Below are 18,924 nucleotides of genomic sequence, written 5' to 3' on the forward strand. Positions count from 1 at the left end.
CAGTGTACCTTGTTGCATGGAAATTTTCTTGAGGTTGGCACGTGACTTAGTGTCCCTCATGTGTCTGTTCCATGACCAGCCTATCCTGACATGGGATTCTTAGAGTTAGGTGCCAAGCACTCTTAAGAGTTTTTAAGTGTTCAGCCTGTGCCCACCAATTTTGTAGCATTTGGCTTCTGAGATTCTCACTAGCCTTTACCTTGTGGCACACTAATGCACCAGCAGTAACTGAGATATTACTAACCCATTAAAAGGCTTTGTGTGCACCATCAGCAGTGCTCAATGTGGAACTGGAGACTGGGGAAAGTACTGAACCAGGGGACCCCAAAGAATGGGGACTGTGGACGAGGACTCCCGTGACATGGGGAGTGCACACCAAACCATCAGAAGTCCCCAATAGGGAATCTGAGTACTAAACCAAGGATGGGAGATTCCAGTCAAGTGCAGTACTGCAAACTGAACTAACCACGGTTCCCACCATGGTCCAGTCGAGTGGGGGACTGTAGGAAGCCAATTAGATCAAGAGCTCAACACAAAGAGAGCAGAGCTCAGAACCAAGAGGATTTTCCCATGGCCCTTGGAAATGGTGAGAAAGACTGAAAACAGAGTTCACAGGTATCAGAGCTAGCTGTGTTTCTCATTGTCCTTGAAGTTGTCCAAAGTTTCCTACGAGTCTCACCACTGCCACCAAATTTGTAAAAACAAAATTCAGCTGAGTAAATTTTAAAGATCTTATTGGCTTTATTCAGTGAGTCAGCATCCCATCTAGGGGATAGAAAAGATCTCTGAGGATTTGTATAAAATTAAAGACAGAAGGGAGCAGGACAAGGAAGTTACTGGCAAAGACTGCATTGTTTCAGGCAAGGTCACCTTCCTTTGGGGGACAGCACAAGTTTCTCAGACACAGCACCTCACTAGTGCTTACCAGGTAATTCCAGATTGGCTGTTTTAAGACATTTCTAGGAGATGTTGAAACTGAAATTTAGATATGAAGTCTCAGCTTGGTGATGTGGGCTTAGCACAACTAAGTCCATTTTGGGCCTTGTTGTCCCAGTTTGAAACAATGTCCAAGTGTCAGGCCCCCAGGGGTTGAGGACTGGGCCTCAGCCCACATGCTCCACCTGGCCTCCCTGCCCTCAGCCACTGTGGCGACTCCTTGTGACTCCAGGACAAGGATGGTCTCCCCTTCTCAGTGATCTCCTTGGGTTTTTGTTTCTTTAATTCTTTGGGTAATTTTGATTTACCATTATTTGATTTTAAAAAGCAGTCCCTTTCTGTTTATTCATTTTCCAGCCTTATTTTCTTTCAGGTCTTGCCCCTCTCCACCTTCTCCTGCTGTGTCGCTGTGTGACGTTACTCGCCCTTCCTTCGCCTGCTTCGCTCCCATCTCAGCTCCGTCTCCAGCCGTAGATGGCCTGATGATGCACCGGCCTTTCACACGAAATCAACTTGCTTTGTTTTTATTTTAATTTGGTTTTTAATTCCTTTTACTGTTGGCAGAAACAATGTTAATTCATGGGCCTTTTTCTTGCTAACTTTTGGATGCCCTGGGGTGGGGGCTGCATCATGGTCTGCTGAGGGTTGCAATGAGGACCGAGGCTACCACCCACTCTGAGGCGGCAGCTGCCTTCAGATCATATCTGTGGCTCAGGACAGGAGGCCAGGCGATGAGCTGTGTGACTGCCAAGTGTGTCAACAGACCATGCAAGGGCTTCTGGTGGGGGGGGCGGGTAGAGAGCAAGGACAGGCTCGGGGGAAGGGAAGGCCTTGCCCCTGAGTTGCTACCATCCCCTGCACGGCTTCCCCTCTCCATGGTGGTGGGAGGAGAGCTTGGGCCAGGGTGTCACGTGAACTGGCCAGATACCCTGTGTGCACAGCCTACATGCCCTTGCAAAGGGGGAGGCCCAGGGAAGGTTGGGATGGGCCCGGCATGGCGGTGCTGGCTGAAGGAGTCCTCTGCAACTCAAGACCAGGCCCGCCTCAGGCTGGGGGGGGATGCTGTCTCCCCCTCAGCAGCCTCGTGTCCTCTCTTGTAGGAGGTCCCAGGTCATAGAGAAATTTGAGGCCTTGGACATTGAGAAGGCAGAGCACATGGAGACTAACTCATCAGCCGGGCCCTCACCATCAAGTGACACTCGCCAGGGCCGGAGTGAGAAGAGAGCATTTCCCAGGAAACGGGTGAGTGTCTGGGGCCTGGGGCCAGTGCTGAGGCCTCAGTGGTGCCATGTGCGGCCACTGGGGCCCCATCAGCATGCGGCCCCACACCTTCTCACAGGAGCCCCAGGCACACCCGGGTGCACTTCCGCTGGGCTTCCTGCTCTCGCTTCCTAGGTGTTTGCTCGTGTGTCTCATCTCTAGTTAGTGACTTTCTTGAGGGCAAGGCCTGTCTTCTGCATCTTCCTGTCGGAACTTCATCCCACCCTGCTAAAGGCCAGTCTAGCGAGCCTTAGATCCCAGCTCATAACTGCAGCTGCTCTCTTTCTCTGAGGCAGCCCAGCCATGAGGCTGAGCACCTTCCTTCCTCTTTCCTTCGAGTAGCAGCTGTTGCTCTTGCTTCTCTACTTAGTCCGTGAGGCAGATCTCTCTTCTGAAATCCTCTTCCTCCTCCCAGGCAGCCCACCTGCCTCTTGTGGCCCTGCTGTGTCCAGTCTTCATCTTCCACCCCAGCCTGTCTGGGCTCAGGAGGTGCTCTGCTGCTCGCAGAGAGCCTGGGACTCTTGCTTCTGGGACCCCGAGAAGCCAGGGGACAGGGATGGGACAGGAGAGTGACGGTGTCTAGCGCATCTGAAAGAAAAGGCTGCTTTAACAACAAATGCGTCTTTGAACCGCTGCGGGAAAGCGGAAGGCGCTGGATGAGGAGTCCCGGGACACTGGCTTCAGTCCCTTCTCTGGCCCAGACTTGCCATGGGAGCCCAGACAAAGCGCTCTCGTCCTCGCCTGGAAACAGTCTTGACCCTCCCGCAGCTCCGGCTGCCATCTCCCTACTCCCCGCCTGACTTTCCTGGCTCATACTGACTGGAGGCTGCTCTCTGCCACAGGACCTCCCCAACGAAGCCCCCACAGCTCCTCTCCCGGACACCTTGGCCTCCCCCCTGTCTCCACACCGAAGAGCCAAGTCACTGGACAGGAGGTCCACGGAGTCCTCCCTGACGGTGAGCCCAGGCGCCCGCGCACCGAGGCCTGGAGGCGCTGCTCCTGCTGCTTCTGTCACTCGGGGTCACTGTCTGCTTACGTCCGTGCGTCCATGCTGGCTGTCCCCTCTGTACGGGCCTTTGTGTCTGCGCGTGGGAAGCAGATGCTGTGTTTCTTTCCCTTTTCTGGACACGGGGGCATCCTGAGCTCTGAGGCCACCGGTAGAGGAGGCCACCTGGCCAAGGCAGCAAAATGCTGATTTCAGAGACCTAGGGCCACAGCAGCAAGGGGCCTCTGTCCTTGCTCTGGGTGTTTTGTTTCTGTGACATTTGGGAGGCAGGAGCCCCTTCTTGCTGGGAGCCCTTGCCTCGTTCTGGTGTCTCAGGGCAGAAGGAGACACGCCTTTGCCCGAGGTCACTTGAGCTGCAGCAGTAGAGGTACAGGTGGGGAGTGGCCAGACGGGACCGTCACTCCCTTGGGGAGCTGAGAGTGGCCGGCCAGAGGCCCTGGGAATGAAGGACAGCTATGCACGTGGTCACCGGGGCTCCTCTCTGCCTTGTCCTCAGCCTTCTGAAAAGCCCATGGTTGGGGCCACTTCTACCCCTAGGGTGTGGAGCCACCAGCCACACACACAATTGAGCCAGGACAGGAGGGCTTCTTATCTAGAAGAAGGTTGTCTTTTCCTGGAGTCTGGATGCTGCTCTGAGGTTTGGCGCAGAGGCTCCCGGAACACGTGTTTCTGGTGGTCATCCAGCCACTTTGCCCAGTTCGTGTAACTCCTTCATGGTCCTTCAGATACAGAAAGACATCGCAGCCTGTTTCTGGTGGAGGTAGCTGTAGAACAGTGAGAGCGAGCGTGTGGGCTGAGCGGAAGGAGGATTGCCGTCTCTTTAGGTGCCGGCTTCCCAGGTGCCCAGCTGTGAAACACAAGCAGGGCCCGGCGGGGCTCCAGGTGGTCCTAAAGTGCTTCCTTGGGCTGCTCCCCAGGCCCAGGGACACAGGTGCAGTAGAGCCCAGCGGGAACAGCTCCCCCGCTCTCCTGTCCTGGGCTTGCATCTTGCAGAGACCTGGAGGCTCAAACTCATCCTGGTAGATAGGTGGCCTCGAGGTCTCGGCAGGGTTGCTGCTGCATCTTGCTCAACACTACGCCTGGTCTCCGCTCCTTTGTCTTCCTCTCTCCGTCTTCCTCTCTCCGTCTTCCTGTGGTTTCTGCGAGAACTTCTGATTTCTCCTTTTAGTGGTCACTGCAGATTTTCCCCTTGGTGTGAAACACTAACTGTCTCTCCCTCTGGGCCATCCTCTGCTGCCGGGCAGGCTTCTGTCAGAGCATCCGGGCAGCCCAGCCGCTGCTGTGCCCCAGGGCACTGAGGCCATGCCCTTCCCTCCCCGTCGGCCCGCTGAGCCCGGCGTCTCCTTCCTTGAAGACACATGAATCAGTGGTGGGTTTATGGGCAGCACCTGCCTGAGCAATGTGGGCCATCCCGGTGTGTCTGGCAAGTGGAGAAATGCCTTTTCCCACTGCCCACCTCATCTGGACAGAGGCACCTGGTGCACCTCAGTCAGTCACCCTTTCCCCACAACAGGGATAGCTCAGTGTGCCTTCTTCTGAACTGTCTTTCTTCTCCCTTCTTAGCCTGACCTGCTGAACTTCAAGAAAGGCTGGCTGACCAAGCAGTAAGAGGATGGCCAGGTGAGTGTGCAGGGCTGGGGGGCAGGTGTGGGGTCTGCCTGGCCTTGTCCCCAGCAGGGGTGGGAGCGTTGACTCTATCCCTCACCTCCAGCATGACCTCTTGTCTGGTGGACCAGGACTGTGGCCGAAACCTCCCCCCCTTTCCTCAGGGAAGCAGAGGTGCACAGCCTCCCCGACCCTTGGTTCTGCAGTGAGAGGTGGGGGCTGCTGAAGAAGATCACCCCCTGCACCCGGGAAGAATCTCAGCCTCAGGCTAGGGGGTCAATTCTACAGCACTAGCTCCCTACCTGGTAGTCTTCCCTAAAAGTTCCCGGAGAGCCCAGCCTTCCCAGGGACAGGGGATGCCTCTGCTTGTGTGGTTGGCTTGTGGTTGCATCCAAGGCAGGCCAAGTAGACACCAGCCAAGGGCAGCTAGACTCTGCCAGAGACGCCAGCTCTGCCCTGGCCCTTGGAGGAGCCAGCGCGGTATGTTCTTGCCATCAGACTCCATCAGGGAGAGCCATTTGCAGCTGGACCTGCCAGCCCCACCTCGACCCTGCTTGGGGCTAGAAGACCAAGCCTCCAAGGAGACACGAAGAGGAGTCTGCTAGTTCATACCGAGGCCCCGAAACCCTGCCCTCCTGAGTTCCCCTTCTTGCTTCCTGAGCAACTGTGCCAAAACATCCTCTTTTTCTCTCTTCTCCATATCATTCCCCTTGGCCTTGCCTGAAGACTCAAGTCTCCCTCCTTGCTCCTCACAGCGAAGACTTGGGAGTCTGGCTGGCTGGTTTGCTCCTGCTGGCTGCAGGTGGGCGTGCCCCTCCGGGTAGCCAGCCGGTGGCTGTGGCTCACAGACAGCCACCTTAGGATGGAGGTGCTGTTTTCACAGCCACTTGTCAGCTCTGAGGGCCCAGCCCCCAGTCTGTAGCCTCTGGAGTTGAGATTGAGGACTGCGAAGCACTTTTCACCAGCCACACCACCATGGGTTACAGAGAGCCCACAGCCTGTGGCCCACCCCAGCTCTCCATGCTGCCTTGTCACAGGGGAGCCGCAGCTTAGCAAGCGCCCTGACGTCATGTGCGCATGGCTGCCTGCGGCCTGAGCAGAGGCCTGTGTGTGTCTGCCACTCTTGGGAGGGGCCCCTGCCCTCTGCTTTTCCTGTGCTCTGGGAGGTGCCCCCAGGAGTCTGGCTGTGGATTGCCTTGGAGCAGTACACGTGCTGCATGGTTGCTGAGTCTGGTTTTTCCCTTCCCTTTTAGTGGAAGAAACACTGGTTTGTCCTTGCTGATCAAAGCCTGAGATACTACAGGGATTCAGTGGCTGAGGAGGTGAGTGTTTTTGGCTTCCTTCCTAGTTGTGGAGACAGCTGAAGGGGTCCAGGCGACACCCAGGAGCCCAGTGCTCCCAGACACTGCTTCTCTAGGCTCATATCACCTCTGTCTTATCGACAGGTGTCCATGTGGCCACCTAGATCTGGTGTGAAGTCTGAGCATAGTGTCATCAGCTCTTGATGTTCTTGCGACTGAGTCTTCCTGAAACATTGGGCTGTTTTGAGGCTTTGCCTTAGGCACCCGTGTGCACAGTGTTTCAATGGCTTCTCTTTTCTCTGTTCTTTGAAAAACACTGAAAGATGTCTTATTTTAAAACTCAGGATGAACAGTGTTGTTTTTTCTACAAAAATTTTGTGGAGAATTGAGTCTCTTGAAACAGAACTAAATCTTGTCCTTTGTCTTTGGACAAAGATGGGATGTGGCAGATGAATTCACTTGACCCAGTGGACTGTCCTGATTCCATGGTTGAAGACCAACCATAAGGGGCTCTTTTCTTCACTTAAAAAATACCATGTTTTTTTGAGCAATTTGGCAAGTCTGTGTTCCTACCTTTTCCCTTGCATCCCACTCCAGGAATCCTTTAGATGTATTCCCACATCCAGAAAAAGGTCCATGCTCAAGGTTAGTCGTCCCTGCACTTTTGTAGTAGCAGAAGATTGGCAAGAATCTAGATATCCGTCCTTAGCTAGTTATATACATTTATATGCCCTGAACGTTTATGGGCTGCAGTGGAGAGATGTTAGTGATCAGGGTAGGTGAGAGCAATGTGGGCGGCAGGCCCCTGGTGCTGCCTGATCGGGGAACGCGGGAGCATGTGGTTGGTAGTATTGGGCGTAGACCAGCACTTCTCAGAGTGTAGTCTCTGGGTCCATGGAGACCCTTTCAGGGGGCTGATGTACTGGTACACTCAAAACTATTGTTGAGAAATTAAAATGCCATTTAAAGTCTCAATTCTTGAATACTCATCTTTTCTGTATTCTGCGATTCAGTGTGGGCGGTGAGCATGAGGCACTTTGGCTGCCTCGTGGGGAAGCGCCTGCACCCTGTCCACCCGTGCTGCCAGGCGAACTTGGGGCTTCTCATGCAGGACTGTCTGCACTCGAAGGAACAACGGACAGACACACTGCTCAGTCACCTTGGGTGTGTGGCAGACCCTGGCTTAAAAATGAACCAAGGGAGTCTATTCCTTCAAGGAAGACAATTGCCTTTTTGTCACCACTGATAGAATTTGAGCTTTCAAGCGAAATGGGAACTTTGGAAAATTTGTATTCACTGTCACAAACTTGACAACTTCCCTTTACTGACAGACTCTCCTGATGGAGTAGGGGTAATACTAACAGATGTTTTGATCGTATATAATGAAATGTGTCAACTTGGAAGATACACATAACTTAATATCCTCCAAATGACCAATACATAAAGTTAGGAAATCATGCACGAGTAAAGATCCATTCAGAAGGCAGGGGAAAACCATGGATTTTAATATAACAGTACGGAAAGTTCCTTGACAGGATTTTAGGTTCCACTCTGCAGTTTACCTTTAAGAAAGCACAGCTTTTCACAACATACGTACACCAAGCCATCACGCTGCACATCTTCAGGTTATACAGTGATGGCTGTCAGTTGTTCCTCAATAAAACCAAGGGGGAAGAAAAGAAACAACTATTAAAATACGTCTTCCTTTTCCAGTTCGTATCTGTGTTAGGCTGGACTGTCTTCATATACGGTTGACCCTTGAACAATGCAGAGGTTGGGGGTGCTGACCCCTCACACAGTTGGAAACGTGCATCTAACTTCTGACTCCCCCAAAACTTAACTGCTAGTAGCCTGCCAACAGATTAACATATATCTGTATGTTACATGCATCATATACTGTATTCTTACAATGGAATAAGCCAGAGAAAAGAAAAGGCTATTAAGAAAATCCTAAGGAAGAGAAAGTACATTTACAGGACTGTGTCACCTTGCAAACAATCTATGTATAACCGGACCCACACAGCCCATATTGTTCAAGGGTCAACCATACTTCAGTCAAAATGATACATCAGACAGGTTGAATGCAGCAACAAATGAGAGAATCCAGCTGTCCTTGGAAGCCAAGCATTTAAAGAAAGATTTGCAAAAAATCTCTTGCCGACTTTAAAAAATATTTTTTAATAAAAATTAAAATGGTTTGTGTTCCTAGATGCGCAAATAAATGTTTGGTTTTTTTCATGTTTATTCCTACTGTGTTAAATATCATCAACAGATAAAACCCACATAAATGAAAACTCTTTGGAGTCTGCAGTTGTTAAGAGTATAAGAGTTCCACCATGATGTTTGAGAAGCCCTGGCACGGATGGGATGGTATCTTTGGCAGGATGCATGGGGAAATAGCATTGCTGCTTCTAGGTAGCCAAGGATATGCAGTGTCCTCACTTGTCAGTGGACATGCCAGTTAAAAATCAAGCTGCCGTGGAAATTCGCTTGCCTTGGTGTTCACCTTTACTTTCTAAATCTCCTAAGATCCTCTCCTGTCTCTCCGTAGGCTGCTGACCTGGACGGGGAAATTGACTTGTCCACGTGTTATGATGTCACGGAGTATCCAGTCCAGAGAAACTACGGCTTTCAGATACATGTGAGCCTGGGTGGAGCTTGGAGACAGTCTTGGTGTGGAGGTGGGGGACATGGGCTTGATCCGCTGGGACATTTCTCCAAAAACCTGATGTCCTGGTCCAGGGACACCTGTGGATAAGCCTGACCTCCCACAGGCGTGATCAGCTTGCATTCTTTTTCTTCAGCGGGAGTTCCTTGACCTGTGCCTCCCAGTGTCCTTAGCACCTTCCCAACTCCAACTTGTGATCTGAACAAAACAGGAGACATTAGCATCTGTCTTCTAAATACCATTTAGAAGCTTTCTGTTAATGAAAGTTCTGTTTTCTTTATTTTAAATGTTGGCATTGGGGAAAGACCGTGGGATATGGGGAATAAAAATGGAAGTGTTAGTTAAGCCTTGAATATTAGGTTTTTATGGATTTGTTCTTTCATTTGGACATTTATCCATCTATTCATAATTCTTTCGTGCCCCCACGATCTTGTGAGGGACTCAGGCAAGCAAGGCATTACATCTGCCCTCAAAAAAGAAATCTGATAGGAAAAATAAAATGGTTCTTAGCCATTTCATTAAAACTGGTGGCTTGAAGGCTATCTAGAGGCAGCCAGGCTTAAGATTAGGGCACAGTCAGGGTGCCTGGGTGGCTCAGTTGGTTAAGTGTCTGACTTCAGCTCAGGTCATGATCTCAAAGTCTGTGGGTTAGAGCCCTGCGTCGGGCTCTGTACTGACAGCTCAGAGCCTGGATGCTGCTTCAGATTCTATGCCTCCCTGTTTCCCGGCCCCTTCCCCCACTCACATTCTGTATCTCTGTTCTTCAAAAATAAATAAATGTTTAAAAAAAGAAAAAAAAAAAAAGATTAGGGCACAATCTCCAACTGGTGCATCTGCCCTCTGACACCAACTTCAAGATCAAGGGGTACCCCAGACTACCCTCAGGCTCAAGAATTAGACTCACAAAACATAGGAACACTGTACTTACAATTGTAGTTTTGTTTTAACAGAAGGATACAAATCCGAATAATCCAGAGGAAGACCCCTGGAGAATTGTACCGGGATGGCCCTAAACAAACCTTCCAAGTCCTCGGGAATGTATTCCCCTTTTGGGTGATGTGTGCTTTACCCAGAGCTTCCTGTCCAGGAAGTTCACCCCAGTTAGTGTCCAGAGTTTTTACTGAAGCTTCATGATTGTTGTTGATTGAGTTAACTATCCATGTGGTCGAGCACAATTTCTGGCCTTCTCCCCAGACGTCGGCTGATTTCACGTGTCCCAGAACCCAGCCTCCTCCCTTCATGGCTGGTCTTTATGGAGTGACCAGCCCCCACCTTGAATAGATTACTTCCCAGGAGCTGGGGCAAAGGCCAGACCTCTCTTTGGGCGGAGCTAATCCTTCCATCACAAGAGCATTCGGAGAGGGTGATGGTGAGCAGCCAGACGGAGATGCCACCCGGGGCTGGTTTCTCACAGGGAACTAGAGCTCCAGTGGTGTTGCCCTTAACAGGCTCTTGCCTTTAGTTTTTTTTTTTTTTTTTTTTCTTAATATCTATTTTTGAGAGCAAGAGACAGAGCGTGAGCAGGGGAGGGGCAGAGAGAGAGGGAAGGAGACACAGAATCTGAGGCAGGCTCCGAGCTTTCAGCACAGAGCCTGATGCGGGGCTTGAACTCACAAACTGTGAGATCATGACCTGAGCCGAAGTTGGGTGTTCAGTCAACTGAGCCACCCAGGCTCCCCAACAGGCTCTTGCCTTCAGATCTTTGCATCTGGAAACTCAGTTGTATTTCTGGACTTAGAGTAGATCAGGCACATTGGGGCCCAGTCGTATTTACCAACCCAGAGGAGACTGAGGTTCAGACCCGAAGGCTGGAGAGTTTATTATAAGGAGAAATCCAGGCAGTAGCCCACTGGGCTACCAATCCTGGCATTCCCTCCATGCGGGGCACCTGTGTGGACACCATGTCCTGGTCGGGGGTCACACTGATGGCCTGACACCAAGGCCGGAACGTGAGCTGCCAGATCTTTGTGGCCAGTGCCGCCCTGCTCTGATGGTTTTACACCCTCGTCTCCGCAGGACGGGTAGACCTGCTTGGTGACCCAACGCATCAGACAGCAATGAGACCGTGGCGGACGAATTTGGGCTTTCCTGGCCCATGCTGAGCCCCCCACGTCCAGCCCTACCTCTCCATTTCAAAGAGCAGGTTTCTCTGGGTGGGCATCCCAGGGGTGAGGAGTGCTTGCTCACTAAGTCAGCACCTCTCACCGAGCGTATCACAGCCGCACTGTTGCAGGGTTGCTTTCAGTGCAGGAGGGTGGCTTCCAGGAGGGGCTTGGCCCAGGCCACTAGGGAGCTTTAGAGTGTTGAGAGACCCAACCGAGAGCTGAGTGTGCAGGGTTCTTGCCTGGCCACCAGATCTGGTGGCACCCACCAGGAACCGGAGCGCAGAAGCCAGGTGAGGGTAGCACATGGGAGCCCTGAGTGCCAGGTCAGGAATCTGTCTTGCCCCGAGATTGGCGGAAGCTCTAGAACACTTCGCAAGGCACAAGGCAGTTGTGCCTTAGTAAGACACATCCAGCAGGTCACACAGGGTACTTGGGAAGGTAGAGGCAGGAGGTGAACAAAGTGGTGAGAGGGCCCATGGTGGAAGGGTATGTGGGCCGTGGCTCTGCCAGGTGAAGAAGGGGGCAGGTGTGAGGCCTCGCACCCCGAAGCATAGTGATCTTTGTGCAGAAGTCAGGCGGCACCCAGGAGGGGAGCCTCTGGAATTCTGGCCAGCGGTGTGTTGAGGCCCTGGTCAGCTCCCCAAGAACATTAGGTGGGAAGTCATGAGTGTGGACCTGGTTGAGAAAGAGCTTGCTGGAGGGGAGAGATGAGATCATGGAAGAGAATGTGCAGATCACTGAGGTCAGACTCCAGAAACACCTACACCTGGAGCAAGAGGAAGCAGAGGACCCAGGGGTGTGTAAGAGCTGGTCCCGGGAGCGTGAGGGGCCCATGCTTCAGAGAGCTCTGAGCAGCACCCCGCCTTTGGCTTACATGGAGGGGAGACGGATGAAGGAGAGATAAGCTGGGCGTGGGCTGTGGGCCGCCTGACTGGGCACCCAGGCAGGAGCCCGAGCCAGAGGATGCGGTCAGGAACAGGCTACGCTCTGCGGTGTGCTGGGTCCGCTCTCCCTGGGTCAGCTTTTGCTCGGTCAGCTCGTGGTCTCTTGTGTCATGGCCCCCGGCCGTGCCAGTGCCCATCCCCAAGCCGTCTGGTGATTTCATCTTCCCATCTACAGAGTAGCTGGCACGTCTCACAGATCCATTTGTGAGTCGCCCGAGCAGCATAACGAACATTCCCTTCTCACTCTTGGGAGAAGGAGCGTGGGGTGCAGAAGCAGGGAAGTGTGCTCCACGAGACGCCACCTGCGTTTCCTGCCCCTCCCCTTCTTGGGTGGTGCCTGGCAGGGTGGCTCAGTGACACAAGGATTGTGTCCTAGAGGCCACTCTTCACTCACTGGTCCTGCTGCCACTTTCAGCCCGTTTCTCTCCCCTCCCGTGTCCTGTCCTACTACGCACCACCTCCTTTACCTCCCCAAAACCTCCCTCTTCTCTCTATATGGACCACTGCCCTGGCGGCCCAGCGGGTCTCCCTGCCCCTTCTCAGCCTGACTGTGGCCCGTATTGCGCCCAGACCCCCTGTTAAGTCCCGTGCCTGCCACTCGTCTCCCAGTCACCTGTGCACCTGCTGTGCATGGTGGTGGGCCGCGTCCCCGGCCTGGGGGTCCCCTACCCACCCACTGCTCCCCACACACTGGCTTTGTTGTTGGCTCATGCTCTCTCCCCACTGGTCTGTGAGCCCCTTGAAGAGTAGGGTGACCCATCTGGGTGTCAGGGACATTGTAGGCACACAAGAAACATGGAGATGCCTGAGGCCACCATGAAAGCAGATTTGTTCTTTCCTTTCTCTTTCGAGCTCTTATTCAAGGAGGGGGGTGTACACAGTGCTCCTAGGACAGCCATCTGGCTGGATGTCCTTTGGGGGGTGGGAGGTGACAGTCACTGATAATAGCTCATCTTTGTGTAGACCAAGGAGGGTGAATTCACGCTCTCTGCTATGACATCTGGAATCCGGCGGAATTGGATCCAGACTATTATGAAGCATGTCCACCCAACCTCTGCCCCGGACGTGACGAGGTAAGACCTGTGTGCCCGAGGGAGCCACCTTCCCAGCTGGCCACCACCTCGCTCCCTTCCGGATCTGTGGCTCCTTTGGGACCTGAGCTCACACCTGTTGTAGCACAGCTGCCTCCTTCCCACGTTCGTGCCGCCACTGGCTGGCCCCACAGGTCTCCCTTCGGCTTCCTGGTTTTTCTGCCTCGGGTTACCTTTTCCCCCTTGACGCATGGCCAGTATAGGTGTGCAGGTGGTATCTGGACTCTGCACTCAGCAAGAGGAGCCTGTCTGGCCTGGGCGCTGGGCAGCCCTGGAGCCACATCCACGGGCCACCGTAGTGTGTCTTTCTCTTGGTCTTTTTGCTTCACTCCTGTGTCTGTCGGATTTGTGCACAACCAGGAAGAACTTACTTGAGACTCAGCATTAGAGCCCGAGCTGGAAAACTTGTTCTTCCCTCACATTAAGTCTCTGTGGTTTGTACCTCATGATTTCCCACATGCCTTCCTCCTCTGCTCTGAGGGTTAGATACCTGTTTGCGTTTTAAAAGGAAGATTCTGGTTTGTGGGGCTGGTTCCATGATGCCCAGAACTCAGCTGTTCTCACCAGAAGACTTCAGAGCCCCCTCCTGTCCTGAGACCCTCTTGTTCCCACTTCTCAGGACATGCAGTTTGAACGACTCTTCAAGTGTCTTTGTTGTGTTGTTGGCTGCCCCTGGGCCGTGTGTCCCTCAGAGGCCTGGGGCAGCTGTGGCCACACCAGGTCTTTGTCATGGCCTTGCCTCTTCCCTAGTGACACTGTACCTCTTTGAACAGAAGGGAGGAGGAGCTCATTCTCTCTTGTGTTTATTGGCACTGTTTGTTTGTTCCTTCATTTACTAAACGAACAGACTATTTGGTTGCTCCTGTCAGTAGGACCAGGCATCGGTGGCTAGACAAGCTCTCAAGTGTCCTATTAGGAGAGCTGGCTTATTTGTTAGTGGGGTGCCACCCCCTGCCTGCAGAGATGAAGGGGGCACTCTCGTCCTCACCTCTGGCCGCCCCCTGGCTCCCCCCCAGCCAGGAGCAGAGACCTAAACTTTACAGGGTCAGCAACCTGAGCACCTTGAGGATGTCCCCATAGCAAAGCAAGGAAGGCAAGTCAGGGTTCTCTGGCAAGGCCGCTGCCACAGTGACATGAGGAGTGGACACGAGAGGACCCGAGGTCCCGTCCTGGCCCCAGCAGTCCCCTGCCCTCCATGTCCCAGCCGGCGTTGACTGCTCAACCAGGGCCTGGCCCAATGTGGGGATCGGGGTCCTGGCTGGGAGAAGTCAGCTTTGGGATGTCACAGGGCAGGCCTGTGGCTCCGGCCTCAGAATGACTGTGAAGTGACACAGTTGAGCACACACGCGTGCACACACCTCTCCTGAGAAGCACAGTTCCCTGCCACAGTCAGACACTGGCTCTGTGCAGGGACTGCAGGCCCACAGGGACCAGGCTTTTATTTCTGCGAGAAGGTTGACTTAGTGGTGGTCTTCCTGACTAGAATGTACTTGAGAATTAGCATATCTCAAACTTAGAGGCTCCTCACTCCCCCAGTTTTCAGCCTTTGTGCTTGTTTTATATCATCTTTTACAGTGAGAAAAATTTGGCATTTTTTTTTAGCACTTGGGGCCAGGTCCCAAGAAGGTACTAGAAACAGATCGAAACATCAGAGGCGCAGGCTTGAGCCTTGCACTGTAGTCCCCCTGTACGTGTGGCAGAGAGTTACAGGGGCGTCCTCCCTGGGAGCCGAAGGGCTTCCTCTCATGGTGCCACGGCTCCCAGCTCTCCATGCAGGCATGACACCCTGCACAGCTGTTAAGCCTGGGTCGGCTCTCCGTTCAGTGGCATTGGAAGGTCCTTCCTGGAGAACTTCTGTTCAAACGAACGTGTGGTCTGACAGGAACTTGCAGGCCCCACCACCCGGAAGCACGTGGGACAGATGGCCAGGGCTTGCTGATGACCATATTCCCCTTCCCTGAGCTGCCTCTCTCCCAGGCCCCCTTCTCTCTGACCCCCTTTAGAGACAGGTGCCCCCTGGAGCACTCACCCCACCCCTGCCCTCGCTGGCCCTCAGGGCCCTGAGTGGCTTTCAGCTCTGTTCTAATAGCTTGGGCAGGACCAGAGGCTACGCTGTTCAAGCTGGGGGCCTCTAACTGCTGCATCTGATGTTTCCACCTCACCCCTGCTGAGGTGGCATCCTCTCTAGACATCTTTGCTTCGGGGCATATTAGAGAAGGGCATGGATTCCTTACTTGGCAAGCAGAGATGCCCTTGAATCCTGCTCCCCGCTCCCTTCCTGCACCGGGTAGGCCACTGCATGGTGCGGGCACGTGGGTGCCACCTGGGCCATCTCTCTCACTTGGCCACAGTGTGGTCTCAGGCCTTTCACTCTGGTCCACCTGTCACACCGGCCCCCGGAGTGGTTTTCCTACAATACAGACTATTTGGTTTGTTTACTTGCTTGTTTAAAAACCCTTGAGCCTTTTGAGAAAAGTGGTTGGTCTTGTTCATTCTGTCACCCCTGCCTAGTACAGCCTGATGGGGTGTCCATCATGACGCTCCCCTGCAGCATCTCCTGTATCACAGGACCTCTGAGGTCCCACGGAAGGGACATAGGTAAAGGCAAAGTATTCTTTCCGCCCCTCTCTTGGGGGACCCTGACTGCACAGAAGGAGAACGTGGTAGAGCTGGGGACCCCACTTGGGTGGGTGGCTGTCCCCTGGAGCGCACCTGACAGGCTCTCCACCCCTCGCCCGCAGCTCGTTGCCAGAGGGGAAGAACCGGAGCGGCTCCTCCTTTGAGACCTGCCCAAGGCCTAGTGAGCAACCGGAGGGGGAGCGTGGAGAGCCAGACCCCGAGCAGAAGAGGAGCCGGGCTCGCGAGCGGAGGCGGGAAGGCCGCTCTAAGACCTTTGACTGGGCCGAGTTCCGCCCTATCCAGCAGGCCCTGGCCCAGGAGAGGGCCAGTGCCGCTGGGGCTTCCGACAGCCACCCCGAGGCTGAGGCTGGGGAGCTGGAGCGGGAGCGTGCACGGCGGCGGGAAGAACGCCGCAAGCGCTTCGGGATGCTCGATACCGTGGACGGGACGGGCACTGATGACACGGCCCTGCGGATGGAGGTCGACCGGAGCCCGGGGCTGCCTGTGACCGCCGACCTCAAGACCCAGAATGTCCATGTAGAAATCGAACAGCGATGGCACCAGGTGGAGACCACCCCTCTCCGGGAAGAAAAGCAGGTGCCCATTGCCCCTCTGCATCTGTCTTCCTCCGAGGATGGAAGTGACCGGCTCTCCACTCACGAGCTGACCTCTCTGCTGGAGAAGGAGGTAATGGGCACACAGGTGGCCAGGTTCCCTGCAGCAGCCTTCCCCAACACCCACTGTGGTGGCTGGTGGTGGCCTGAGTGGTTCAGCCACATAATACTGAGGGACATTTGGTCCCTCCTCTTAGGGACTTGCAGACCACTCGAGGAGACAGGCACATGGACAGACAGGTTCTTAGAGTACACTGCAGGCACTGAGAGGTCCAGGAGAGTGCCAGATCGTGCAAGGTGGCAGGGAGGGGATGCCAGGCTTTTCCAGAAGGAAAAGGCATTAGCCATGTGGTGGGGACACCACATCAGAGGTAGGCAGAGACTAGGCTAATGGGACCCAGGGCCCAGGTGGGTCCTTCTACCCTGTTTGAGGCAGGAGAAGGGTGTGAGCAGAGTCAGGCTTCCACATTTGGTAGGCGGCACTGGTTTGAAGGGGCCAGAGCTGGAGGCAGAGACAAGATGAGCCCTGAGGCTTTCGCAGCAGCCTGGTAACCGTTGCTGGGAACTGAGGGGGGAGTGGGGCGGTAGCAGGAGGCGGAGGCTGAATTCTAGATAGTCAGATACATTTGAGATGTGAAACAGAGGCCCCAGGTGACAGGGTTGCTGCCCTGTCGCCGCCATGAAGGCGACCCCCTGGGATGCCGAGATGAGCTGGTCCCTGCATTTGTAACGGTGTACTGGTACATGAAGGTGTATCCAGGAATCCAATCTGGGGAACTCTGTAGTGGATTTCTAAGTGTGAACATGGAGTTTCCTGGACAGGAAGGTAGAACATTGGCTTGTCTTTTAGGAGCACTCATCAGTAGGTTTTAAATGTGTTCTTTTACGTAAGTAGCTACCTGAAGTGGAAGAGTTGTCACTTTGGCCTGCCTTCACTTCTTATCTTTTTCTTGTTAAGTTCACAAGGCTGACCTTCATCACTAACATCAGTACTTTAAATTTTTTTCCATTTTCTACACACATTAATGTAATAACAAAGTCAAGATGCAATAAAAAAACATTTCAAACTCCTTTGCTATAAACTGTCAAAATGGGCCTTCTAGCCTGCAGGCGACACGTTGGACCATGAATCTATTGTGGACAGCAGAGTCGGATAACCAGGACTCTGTACCTCCCACAGCACAGCCTGGCGGCGCCCGGCTCGTCAACTGCACACACAGATCTTGCACACCACAGCCGCTCCCAGGGTGGGGGGGAGGGGGGGATGGGCATGCCCACACAACCCGGCATCCAGGAGGTTCGGGAGTGTTCGGGGAACATGTGGATGGAGGAATGACTGAATTCAAAGCCATTGAAAGCAAGGAGAGTGTGACGTAGCTTGCTCGCTTTGTACATCTTGTGGAACCCTTTAGGAGCCCTTTCTGCAAACAGAATTTTGTTTGGAATCCATTATATAAAACTGGCCAAAAGGAGTTATTTCGGTGGAAACCTGGAGTGAGGGCTGCCCCAGGGCAGCCATGGCCTATTTGACCACACTGAGGAAATTGGAAGGGCCCAGCAGGGTGGCCTTCTTCTTCCTCTTCTTCTTCTTTATTTATTTTTGAGAAGGGGGTGGTGGGGAGGGGCAGAGAGAGGGCGGGACAGAAGATCCAAAGCAGGCTCTGCGCTGACAGCAGCAAGTCTGACTCGAGGCTCAAACTCAAAAACCATGAAATCATGATCTGAGCTAGTGTCAGGACGTTCAGCTGACTGAACCACCCAGGCACCCAGGATGGTCTTCTGATGATAGACACAAAGCCCTTGTTTGCCGGTGGAGTCTGCGCATCACATCCTTATGGGGATATGGGAATCGTGGGTGCCCAGGGGAAAGCCTGCTGTTATCTATGGCTTAAGCTGGTTCCAGGTGCTGCAGGTAAAGACCAGATCAGCATGTGCACTGAACCGTGGCCATGTGGAAGGCCAGCCAGGGAGTCCCAGTGTGCTCCAGCCCAGCTAGAGTCAGAAATGCCACCGTGGGGGCGCCCAGATGGCTCAGTCAGTTAAGCATCTGACTTCGGCTCAGTTCATGATCTCATGGTTTGAAGAGTGGAGCCCTGCGTCGGGCTCAGTGCTGTCAGCACAGAACCTGGAGCCTGCTTCAGAATCTGTGTCTCCTTCTTTCTCTGCCCATCTCTCTGTCTCTCTCAAAAATAAACAACAAAAAAAAGGGTGGGGGGAAGAAACACCACTGTGGCCTGTGCTGTGCTGCTTCTATTCATTGCTCTCCCTTTGCTTAAAAATGTGTGTCTTCTTGTTCACAGTTGGAGCAGAGCCAGAAAGAGGCCTCGGACCTTCTGGAGCAGAACCGGCTCCTCCAGGACCAGCTGAGGGTGGCTCTGGGCCGGGAACAGAGCGCCCGGGAGGGCTACGTGCTGCAGGTAGGGCTGATGGGCTGCTGCAGCCCTCGTTCACTGGGGCTTCAGTGGGACAGACCCAGGCAGGCTAGGAATGTGCAAAACCTGGCTGAGCGGGGGGCAGACTCTCCCCAGCGCCATGCCTCCGCTCCTCTGCTGCGGCGTCAGGGTTCCGCGTTGTGGGTCCACTTCGTTTTTCACCCTAGCATGACATTTTGCAGAACGTGCCTGAAACCTCTGTATCTAAGGGGGTTTTTTGTTTGTTAATGAAATCACCCTGATTGTCTTTCTTGTTGGCTCTCAGAGTACCTAATTATGTGTTTATTATAAACGTCATGTATTTGTTGATGTCATTTGCTTTCATAATGGCGGTGTTAGGCCC

The 18,924-nt window shown here is 53.6% G+C and overlaps 1 protein-coding gene across 1 annotated transcript in view; it reads left to right on the forward strand.

The window, feature by feature from the left end:
• LOC120228725 (myosin phosphatase Rho interacting protein) overlaps positions 1–18,924 on the forward strand; it is a 152,185-nt gene that overhangs the window by 105,588 nt on the left and 27,673 nt on the right. The window contains 8 exon segments of the mRNA XM_039227278.1: positions 2,037–2,178; positions 3,039–3,152; positions 4,766–4,822; positions 6,061–6,129; positions 8,660–8,749; positions 12,789–12,898; positions 15,658–16,222; positions 18,450–18,566. Coding sequence (XP_039083209.1) covers positions 2,037–2,178; positions 3,039–3,152; positions 4,766–4,822; positions 6,061–6,129; positions 8,660–8,749; positions 12,789–12,898; positions 15,658–16,222; positions 18,450–18,566 — 1,264 coding nt within the window.

Source organism: Hyaena hyaena, unplaced genomic scaffold, assembly GCF_003009895.1.
Source record: "Hyaena hyaena isolate Hyena2069 unplaced genomic scaffold, ASM300989v1 scaffold_27, whole genome shotgun sequence".
Lineage (NCBI taxonomy): Eukaryota > Metazoa > Chordata > Mammalia > Carnivora > Hyaenidae > Hyaena > Hyaena hyaena.